We start from the raw sequence: 11,128 nt of genomic DNA, 5'->3' as shown, positions 1-11,128 counted from the left end.
GATAGGATCTCGGTCTCACTGAGATGGGGTTGCAAACTCTCTGTTTCCATTTCGTAACTTTTCGGTCCCACCGAAAGAGCGAATCGGTCCCACCGAGATTGCAATGTAAACTCAGTGTTTTCCCTTTGTAACTTTTCGGTCTCACCGAGTTCCACTCGGTCTCACCGAAAGAGCAAATCGGTCCCACCGAGCTTGCCTGACCAACTCTCTGGTTAGCTAATTACCAAATTTGGTCTCATCGAGTTTGTGTAATCGGTCTCACCGAGATTACGTTATGCCCAAACCCTAACCATATCGGTCCTACCGAGTTGCATGTCAGTCCCACCGAAAATCACTAATGGTCACTAGGTTTACATTTTCGGTCCGACCGAGTTTATTGATTCGGTCCCACCGAGATTGAAAAACTATGTAACGGTTGGATTTTGTGTGGAGGCTATATATACCCCTCCACCTTCTCATTTAGTGAGAGAGCCATCAGAACACACACACCATTCCAACTCATATGTTCTGAGAGAGAACCACCTACTCATGTGTTGAGATCAAGACATTCCATTCCTACCATATGAATCTTGATCTCTAGCCTTCCCAAGTTGCTTTCCACTCAAACCCTCTTTCCACCAAATCCAAATCCTATGAGAGAGAGTTGAGTGTTGGGGAGACTATCATTTGAAGCACAAGAGCAAGGAGTTCATTACCTACACACCATTTGTTACTTCTTGGAGAGTGGTGTCTCCTAGATTGGCTAGGTGTCACTTGGGAGCCTCCGACAAGATTGTGGAGTTGAACCAAGGAGTTTGTAAGGGCAAGGAGATCGCCTACTTCGTGAAGATCTACCGCTAATGAGGCAAGTCCTGTGTGGGCGATGGCCATGGTGGGATAGGCAAGGTTGCTTCTTCGTGGACCCTTTGTGGGTGGTTGCTTCTTCGTGGACCCTTCGTGGGTGGAGCCCTGTGTGGACTCGCGCAACCGTTACCTTTGGGTGGAGCCCTGTGTGGACTCGCGCAACCGTTACCCTTCGTGGGTTGAAGTCTCCATCAACGTGGATGTAGGATAGCACCACCTATCCGAACCACAGGAAAAACATCCGTGTCTCCAATAGCGTTTGAATTCTCTAAACCCTTCCCTTTACATTCTCGCAAGTTGCATGCTTTACTTTCCGCTGCCTATATACTCTTTGCATGCTTGCTTGAATTATGTCATGATTGCTTTGACTTGTCCTAAATTAGCTAAAATCTGCCAAGAACTAAAATTAGAAAAAGGTTAAGTTTTTATTTGGTCAAGTAGTCTAATCACCCCCCTCTAGACATACTTTCGATCCTACAATACCACATCACCTTCGCAGGAACCCTCTTCCTGGGGGGCTCGCCGTCAACATCACCAGTGTCATCTCATCTGATCTTATACCGCAATGCACCGCATACCGGGCATGCATTCAGATCCTTGTATGCACAGCGGTAGAGGATGCAGTCATTAGGGCATGCATGTATCTTCTCCACCTCCAATCCTAGAGGGCATACGACCTTCTTTGTTGCGTATGTACTGTCGGTCAATTCGTTATCTTTTGGAAGCTTCTTCTTCAATATTTTCAGTAGCTTCTCAAATCCTTTGTCAGCCACAGCATTCTCTGCCTTTCACTGCAGCAATTCCAGTACGGTATCGAGCTTTGTGTTGCCATCTTCGCAATTGGGGTATAACCCTTTTTTGTGATCCTCTAACATGCGATCGAACTTCAGTTTCTCCTTTTGACTTTCGCATTGCGTCCTTGCATCGACAATGACCCGGCGGAGATCATCATCATCGGGCACATCGTCTGGTTCCTCTTGATCTTCAGCAGCTTCACCCGTTGCAGCATCATTGTGCACATCGTCTGGTTCCTCTTGATCTTCACCAGCTCCCCCCGTTCAGCATCACCGTATTCAGGGGGCACATAGTTGTCATCGTACTCTTCTTCTTCGCTGTCTTCCATCATAACCCCTATTTCTCCGTGCCTCGTCCAAACATTATAGTGTGGCATGAAACCCTTGTAAAGCAGGTGGGAGTGAAGGATTTTCCGGTTAGAGTAAGACCTCGTATTCCCACATTCAGTGCATGGACAACACATAAAATCATTCTGCTTGTTTGCCTCAGCCGCATCGAGAAACTCATGTACGTCCTTAATGTACTCGCGGGTGTGTCTGTCACCGTACATCCATTGCCGGTTCATCTGCGTGCATTATATATAATTAAGTGTCCAAATTAATAGAAGTTCATCATCACATTAAAACCAAAGTGCATACATAGTTCTCATCTAACAACATATAGCTCTCCAGAGCATCTAATTAATTAAACCATACATTGAAACTATGTAAAACATTTCAATGCGAAAACAAATGCGATCATAATTGCAACCAAGGTAACAATTGATCCAACGGCATAATGATACCAAGCCTCGGTATGAATGGCATATTTTCTAATCTTTCTAATCTTCAAGCGCATTGCATCCATCTTGATCTTGTGATCATCGACGACAACCGCAACATGCAACTCCAATATCATCTTCTCCTCCTTAATTTTTTTTATTTTTTCCTTCAACAAATTGTTTTCTTCTTCAACTAAATTTAACCTCTCGACAATAGGGTCGGTTGGCATTTTCGATTCACATACATCCTACATAAATGAAATCTATGTCATGTTGGTCGGCATAATTTTCATAAACAATAAATGAACCAATAGTTATAAAGATAATATATATACCACATCCGAATCATAGACAGGACGAGGGCCGACGGGGGCAGATACCAAAACCATCGCAATATATAAGATGCAATAATAAAAGTAAGAAAATAATACAAGTATGTATGTAAACATACAAGTAAGAATATTATTCCTTTCAGAAAGAAGATAAGAACAAGAGGCTCACCACGGTGGTGCCGGCGATGAGCTCGGCGCGGGTGATCGACGGCGGTGAAGACGGAGACGGGGCGTGATGGACCGCTAAACCTAGACAAATATTATGGAAAATGGAGCTTGGAGGTCGAGCTTGGAGAGGAGAAAGCTTAAGTAGTGTGGCTCGGGCATTCCATCGAACACCTTGTGTGCATAGGAGGTGAGCTAGAGCACCACCAAGCCCTCTCCCCCTCGGCCAGAGAAAGACAGAGCACTGGGGTGCTCTGCTCGCGAGCGAGGGGTATATATAGGCACCTCATTGGTCCCGGTTGGTGACATGAGCCGGGACTAAAAGGGAGCCTTTGGTCCCGGTTCAAGCCACCAACCGGGACCAATGGTGGTGGGCCAGGAGCTCAGCCCATTGGTCCCGATTCATCCCACCAACCGGGACCAAAAATTCCAGATGAACTGGGACCAATGGCCCACGTGGCCCGGCCGCCCCCCTGGGCTCACGAACCGGGACCAATGCCCACATTGGTCCCGGTTCTGGACTGAACCGGGACTAATGGGCTGACCCGGCCAGACCAAAACCCTGTTTTCTACTAGTGTTGGCTGGAAGCTTCGCCACAAAATTCAAAATAATTAGCAAGTTGAGAAAGCATCTTGCGCATCAATGATTAAAGATGAACCACGACATCATCAAGAGCACGAAGCTTGTCACAACACATCGGCGATCATGAGAAGATTTTGAGCATGCACAATAACAAGATGAGACACTTTCACGAGAGAGAAGAGATGTTCGCGAGACACTTTCACGACAGAGAAGAGATGTTCACTCTGAAACGCCAAAGGCATCGCCGCCAAACCCTAAAAAGAATACTATCGAACAACCACCATCGACCCCAAACCGGTCGTGGCACCAGCCCCATCAGAATTCACGACAAGCATCCGCCACACCAATCAACTTCTCACATGGTGTTTTCAAAAAGGGTGCGACACAGGATGTGTCGTTATTGTATGTTCCCACTCGCAAGAGGGGTTTGCCCCTAAGTCATGCTGAGTAAAGTCACCGAATACGGACACGTGGAGCTCCTCGCTGAATCAAATCGGAAATATCAAAGGGTGTACTAGCAAAATCCGACAATCCATGGGGCGTAGAGAAGACGAGAGAATCCCGTACTTTCACGCCAAGGCAAGCAACCGGCCGCCCGCCCGCCGCCATCACCACCGTCCTCCCCACGGTACTCCGGTTCCAAGTTCCGTATCCGGCCCTGCATGGCCTAAATCACCATCCCTCCACGCCTCTGCTTAGTGAGCTCTTGCTTGCCGTACATACATGCCGATGAGCTCCTCGCCGGCGGTCGCGGTCGCGGTCGCGTCTGCGGCCGTGGTAGCGCTGGCTGTCGCTAACCGCGTGCTCTATAAGCTCGCGCTGGTGCCCCTCAAGTCCTATCCCTTCCTCCTCGCTCAGCTCACCACGTTCGGGTAGGCCTGTTTGTACGGCTGAGGTGTTCGACGAAATGCGCAGCAGTTTTTGGGCTCTTACCCTACCTCTTGTGTGTGCGATTTGAACGTTGCAGGTACGTCACGGTGTACTTTTCAATACTCTATGCGAGGTACCGCGCGGGGGTGGTGACGCGGGACATGCTGACACTGCCGAAGATCCGGTTCGCTGTCATCGGCTTGCTAGAGGCTCTTGGGGTCGCCGCTGGAATGTCTGCGGGAGGTATGTTTTGTATCTTCTTTTGGTCATCGGATGCTCTTAGTGTGGTGCATATATATATAATTCATATTGTGTCTTTCTTGTAAATATTTGTGCTAATTGATTATTTTTCGTAAAACTTCCAGCTATGCTGCCTGGCCCTGCTATTCCTATACTGTCTCAGGTATGAGGTTTGGTTTATTTTCAGCTGTGCCATATTCTTTGATAGTGTTTCCACATACTTCCTGCATCATTCTCTGGACAAAAACATATTACCTGCATGCCCTTTTATCTCTGCCATCATTAATGGTTACAAATATTTCCTTTTGTACTAGGTAATTGCCCATGCATTACAAATTCGAATGCTTCAACATCAGTCATTTACATATATATTTAGAATCATCATGCACACAGATGGTATTGTCAACAATTTTTTATACAATTCTTCTTTTTCTTCTTCTTCTCTCCACCTCCCTAATTCACACTCGGCCACCCCGAGTGGTGCATCTGACTCGCAATCAGTGTTGACGCAAACATGTAGCCCATGGGCAAACATGTAAGTGACCAGAAAAACAACTGATCTTGGAGCATTTCCAGCGTAATTCGCACAAACTACCAACAATATCACATCATATGCTTCAAATGTCTCAAGGATAAAGGGAAAGAAATTTGAAAACACAACAATCTAGCATTTTGATCAGCCAAGTGCAACAAGTCAGCATCAAATATTGCTGAAATTGTCCACTAAGAGGTATTACATTCCCTCAAACAAATTGCAATTATGTTGGAGCTAGCGTAAATAATTTAGTGATACGGTCAACTTATGCTCATGATTAGGCAACGATTACCACTCCTTGTCTTACTGCCTCATAAACATTACAAGCATAAAAACCAGCAGTCTTCTCCCCATCATCTGACCATTGAGCAAGACAAAGCCCGTATTCTCATATCACTGAGCTTCAGCTATGGACATGAGGTAACATTCATTGGCAAAAAAATTAGAAGCTTCATCTATAAGCATGGGAGAACTCATTTAAAAAACACCCTTCTGTCTAATTAATCCATCAAAGGGACCTACCCAGACCTACCCATGAAGTCCCTACAGAATTAAGAACCAACCTTACTGCCAATCTCATCAATCAAAGGAAATTACCAATGCAGTGCCGGAGCGGAGCTAAATAATGGTCAAGGTTAATATATGATTTTTATTTTAAATTAACATGAATAAAGGATTTATCTAACTCAAATCTACCTATGTTTGTACAAACCTCAGTTATGCTCTCTTCCTGATTTTTCTATACACATAGATCTTCATAACTGCTGTGTAATTCTTGTCCCATGAATTCAATTTGACAAGATAATTAGTAAAACAACCAAGCAGTCTTTTTGTCGTGAAATAAAACCATATTTGCAGTTGATGTATGAGTTCGTAAGTGTATCAAATCCTGCAAGTTTAAGTACATAAGTGTATTGGATTTTCTCCTAACCACGCTACATCCCTTGTCAAAGTTTCAACTGCATTAATTCGATAGACAAATATTAAACCCTAAAGAGGACTAAACTCCCACTATTTCCAGCAAAATGTTTATATATGTTAAGACACAATTCTCTGTAACAGAATGACAGAACTGAAAATAGCTTCTTGTTCACTATAGAACTACATACGAATTGAGTAGTTAATTCCAGACAAGATTACTAATGTGCACTAATCGTGTTGCATGCTTAATATGGACATAAAAATCTAGATTAGTTACCCATACATTCACAGAAAAGTCCCCAAAATCTGTGCAAAACAAAACGCACACGCACACTTAATCTGGGCGTGGTTTTGAATTACCAAGCTGTGCATACCCTATATCGAGCCAAAAGCAAAAGCTGTGAATTACCAATCTGAATGCTTAATCTGGACGTGGTCTACAAACCTGCACATTCAGGAAGCCAAAAGTAAGTAGGAGTTGGAACGCACACACATGCTTAATCTCTACCGTTTGTTGGGCAAGTATCAATCAACCTACACAACCCAATAAAATTACATTAGCAAGTATTCGGCCATTCAGGCTGATACTCCTTTAGTTTGGTCTACTGCCTTCTCTACTGAATGAATACCAATGACCTTTAGGATGGATGTACAAATTTGTGGAGTCACCTTGGTGCAGCAAGATCTGAAGAAACAAATACAGGATGGCAGGCTGACCTTGCTGCTGCAGGCTAGCGTAGATTGAGGAGGCGGTGGCTGCAGGCTGTATGACATCAGGCAAGGATGTTGTTTGGGTCCTTTGGATGTCTGTTGAACCATGGTCTCCTCTTCCTCCTTTTGATCCCCTCCAGATCACACAACACAAGAGCGGTAGGGAGACACTGCGTGCCGCTGGGGCACCTCTTCCTCGTCGCCCCCATGTTGAAGGTGAATACGGCATCCTTGGCCGGGATACGCGGGCACCGACCGCCATGAATGCGGGCAGATGGTGCTGTCCTTTACATAAACATAGAGGTCAATGGCGGTCAGATCTGGAGTGGAGGTGGCGGTGGGTCAGGAGGTGTCGACCGTCGTGGTGCCGATGGAGACAATGGTCTGGCGATGGTGTGTGGAGAGAAGGATTGGCGAGACGTCCGTGGGGGCGGCGGCTACATGCGGCATCAGGGGAGATCGCGAGGAGGAGGATTGCGAGACGTGCGTGTTGGGTGTTACATTGGTCTGTTTTTTCATTGGGGCTTTGCCCTTGATGTGGAACTGAGGGACAATGTATAAAAAAAACAAATGGCGATGCGAGGGGCGGACGAAGGTCAGGGCAGAACACGGTCTGTTGGTTGGAAAGGGAACCTTACTTTCTTTTAGATAGTAGAGATAGAGATACTGTGTTCTTATAAATAGTGCTACACTAATGCATTTCGGAACTGTGATCTTACGATGGAATTAGCGTTCGATGTCCTAAAATTGGCAACTCCATACACTGTTGTCAAAATAATAGTCTTCTGAATGTTCTCTCCAGTCTTTCCTGGTGTGGCAGCTTATCTTCTCTGTGTTGCTTTTGGGAAAGACCTACTCTCTGAGACAAATCATTGGTTGCTTGCTTGTAACTTCTGGTGTGATTCTTGCTGTTGCGAGGTATGTCCTTCGAAATATCTGGTACATTTACTGGTAATTGTAGCACAACAAAGTTATTTCGAGAAAAATCTGCTAGCTATGCACTTATCTCTTTCGTAGGCATTCACATTTGTTTGGCGACAGAAAGGTCTTGTGCTATTTTGTACACTAGGTAGTTTGCCATAATTAATCATCCCAATGCCGTTACTGTAGTGGGGCAAATGATGGTCATCTTCTATCTGGAGTCAAGTTAATTTGGCCATTGCTGATGGTTGTTTCATCGGCATTCCAAGCTGGTGCATCCATTTTGAAGGTTTAGCCACTTAAATTATCACATAACACTCCTTTATAGTTTTGTGGCACTTCAGTCAGAAAAATAAATTCTATACTGCAGGAGTCTGTTTTCGTTGATGGTGCAAAACGTCTTAAAGTTTGTCTCACACTTTATTCTCTATGTGTGTGCGAGTCCATCTTGTATGTCAGAAAAATAACTGCAGAACCAAATATCTGCGCAGGGGAAACGGCCTGACATCTTCGTGGTTAATTCATTCGGATCTGGGTTTCAGGTGATTAATTAGTTAGCATAATTTAGCTGTTTTGCTTAACTGTACTACCATATTTGAAAACCTTAATTTATATCATGTATCATGTTTACCTTCCTTTATTCCTTGTAGGCTCTTGTTGTCTTCCTTCTTCTCCCATTACTTTCTAATTTGAGGGGGATTAAGCTTGCTGAGCTTTCTGGCCATTTAAATGGTGGTGCTGAGTGCTTCTTAAATGTTGGGGAGAGCCCAATTGGTAATGTATTTTTTCCCTGAGCTGGGTGTTTTGATCAAATTATGGATTTAGACATCGTGATGTACCTCAAATGCACTGGAATGCTTGTAGTGCACTGTCCACTTTATGATTGGGGGCTTCTGTAGCTCTCTTTGCACTTTGCTGTGTGGAACCCTTTGAATGGTAAACTATATAACTTGAGAAAATTGATTCCGTGTCTTCGAAATTTAGATTGACCCTGCGGTTAGATATATAAGGTTTTCATAGTATTGTACTTATCCATCTATAATTTTCTATTACCTGCGTACCTTTATTGCTAATTATGCTGCCATACTTATTTTGTAGATTGTGGAGGTGCTCCATTCCTACCATTGCTTTTTATATTCGTAAACATGGCTTTCAACATCTCGTTGCTTAATTTGGTAAAGATGTCGTCTGCCGTGGTTGCTTCACTTACAGCAACTTCCGCCGGTATTTTCATCCTCTTTTCTCCCCTTGCTCTATTTGTTTCATTTTTGGTCTACTGTCACTGTATAGAGTAAACTGCTTGAGTATCTTAATGACCGCTTTTATGTTGTCTGTTTTCAATTGCAGTGCCAATATCAATCTACATCCTTTCTCTTCCTTTGCCCTACATCCCTCAAGGCGCGGAATTAAGCGCTTCTTTTATCTTCGGTGGCATTGTATTGTTGATGGGCCTAATTCTGTATAACCTTCCCCAATCATCTAAAGAGTCAAAGACTGACTAAAAGCTTATGGCGATTGAGTGTATATTACCACTTCAACCGAAAATCAATTATTGGTTTGGTCCTGAAGCTAATATTAGGTTTCTAGATTGGTGACGCCAGAGTCGATAAGGACTGTTTGTTGGGATGCATGAATGCTTGGTATTTCTAATTTGTCAGAGAATAGTACTAGTACATACATGTATGTAAGAAGCTAGATTTAGTAATAGTACTAGTACATACATGGTGAAGCCCTCAAAAAAACCTACACGGCGGCGGAAGCTTCTGCTGGAGGATGGGCTCCCGCGACTCGGAGGGCGACTTGCCGCTCGGTCCCCGACCGCCGGCGGCCTCGCTGCCGGACCTCCCCCCCCCACCCCCCCGTGTCCTCTGCGCTCGTTGGCCGCCAGCCTCCCCGCCCTCGCCCCCTCCCCCCCCCCCCCCCCGACGCTCGCTGCAGTCCCAGCGTCCCCCGAGCCGGTCCGGCAGCCGCGCTGGGCTGACCTTGCGGAGGAAGACGACGTGGCTGCCGGACAGCCGGTGGTGCGTCGGGAACCCCCAGCTCGGCTGGCATCGACCCGCAGGGACTGCGCTCTCCCCCCTCGCCGGGGTGGATCGAGCTCCCTCCCGTGGTCGCGCCGGTGCTCTGTGGCGGTCTCCCCGCCGACGCCTGGCCAAAGGGGATGCTCCCCTTGGCTCCTAAACCGCTCGTCGCCGACGCGCACCGGCGTGGGGCGTCGTTGGGCGGTCGGACCAGGGGAGTGCCCGGGTCTCGTGGCGCTCCTCCACCCCTCTGGCGCCCTCCCTTCTGACCGTCGCATCGCCGGACCGCCCGTCGGCTGCTCCGGTTCGCCCCGTTCTCGTGCGTCGCTCGCCTTTTAGGCCATTCATTGCATCTTTTGGGTCTTCCAAGCTCAGCTACTCACCCCGCCTCACTCCCCGGCAACCTCGACCTGCGCTCGCCCCGTCCCGGACGCTGGTACCGGCCGCGGCGGCGGAGGCGGCGGGAGGGGAAACCCTCGCTGCCCCCGCGTCACCTCGCGGGTTGGACCGACCCCAGACGGGCCGTCCCCAGCTGGACCGGCCTCGAATGGGCCTAGCGATTGGCACGTGGGCCGCCCCGATGTTGGGCTGGGCCTCTCTGCCCCGATCCACTCCTGGGCTGCTCGGCCCGCCAGTCAGATTGATCTGGCCTCCAGCTGGTTTCCCCAGACCCCCATCCTCTCCACTGAGGCGCAACACAACGGCAACCCTAATCCACGCGCCCCCCTCCCTCCCCGCCGCCACCCAACTCCCCTTGGCGCTCGTCCCGCTCTCGCAGCAGGCCGCTCCCTCCGAACCCGCCCCCATGCCGCGGGATTGGGGTGACGAGGGGACCCACCCCAAGAGACGCGCCGAAGACCGCCGCGAGGCCGTGCGCCCATCGCCTGAGGCACTCCGCCGGGAAGACGACCTGCGCCTGCACTTGTCTTCGCGCGATGGCCGTCGATCCCCCCTCCCCTCGAGCTGACCGTCGCTCGCCCCTCGCACTGACACCCGCTCGCCACCATGCCGTTCGCCCGCGCCTGGGGCGGACTGGCGAAACCAGCGGCGTCGCTCTCCCTCTCCGACGCGGCGTCGAGACGATCGCTCCCCTGCCCGCTCGGGCCGCTCGCGCTCTCCGCCCCGTCCCAACCAGCAGCTCTCCCAGCCCGCACCTACTGCCCCAAGTCGCCGGTACCAGCCGCCCCGTGACGAGCCGGCCTTCCCTCCCAATGCTAATGGGGCCGGCCGTGGCCGGCAGGGGGCCAAGAGGAAGAAGAAGCGGGGTTTGGGTCGTGGTAATGGTGCAGCCCCTCCGTTGGCTCCGGCTCGTGACCCGGCAACCACCACCCCCAACCTCGTCCGCTCCACGAACCAACCACAAGACCTCCAGAAGTGCTTCAACTGCGGCCTCGCCGGCCATTCGCAGGTCGCCTGCACCAGTCCACAATG

The 11,128-nt window shown here is 48.4% G+C and overlaps 1 protein-coding gene across 2 annotated transcripts; it reads left to right on the top strand.

The window, feature by feature from the left end:
* The first annotated feature begins 3,989 nt into the window (after positions 1–3,989).
* Positions 3,990–9,398, top strand: LOC123102711 (protein CLT2, chloroplastic). Of its 2 annotated transcripts, XM_044524131.1 has the most exons (10): positions 3,990–4,350; positions 4,446–4,591; positions 4,714–4,751; positions 7,558–7,673; positions 7,866–7,965; positions 8,047–8,082; positions 8,168–8,218; positions 8,327–8,450; positions 8,775–8,900; positions 9,024–9,398. In XM_044524131.1, the coding sequence occupies exons 1-10, from the start codon at positions 4,202–4,204 to the stop codon at positions 9,176–9,178; spliced, it is 1,041 nt and encodes a 346-aa protein (XP_044380066.1). In that variant the 5' UTR covers positions 3,990–4,201; the 3' UTR covers positions 9,179–9,398. The 2 variants fall into 2 exon arrangements, with proteins under 2 accessions (XP_044380066.1, XP_044380067.1); XM_044524132.1 differs by lacking the exon at positions 8,047–8,082 and having other exon boundaries at positions 3,993–4,350.
* The last annotated feature ends 1,730 nt before the right edge of the window (positions 9,399–11,128 follow it).

The sequence above is a fragment of the Triticum aestivum genome, chromosome 5A, assembly GCF_018294505.1.
Source record: "Triticum aestivum cultivar Chinese Spring chromosome 5A, IWGSC CS RefSeq v2.1, whole genome shotgun sequence".
NCBI lineage: Eukaryota > Viridiplantae > Streptophyta > Magnoliopsida > Poales > Poaceae > Triticum > Triticum aestivum.
Note: the sequence above shows the minus strand (reverse complement) of the source record. Positions and strands in the feature narration are given on the sequence as shown.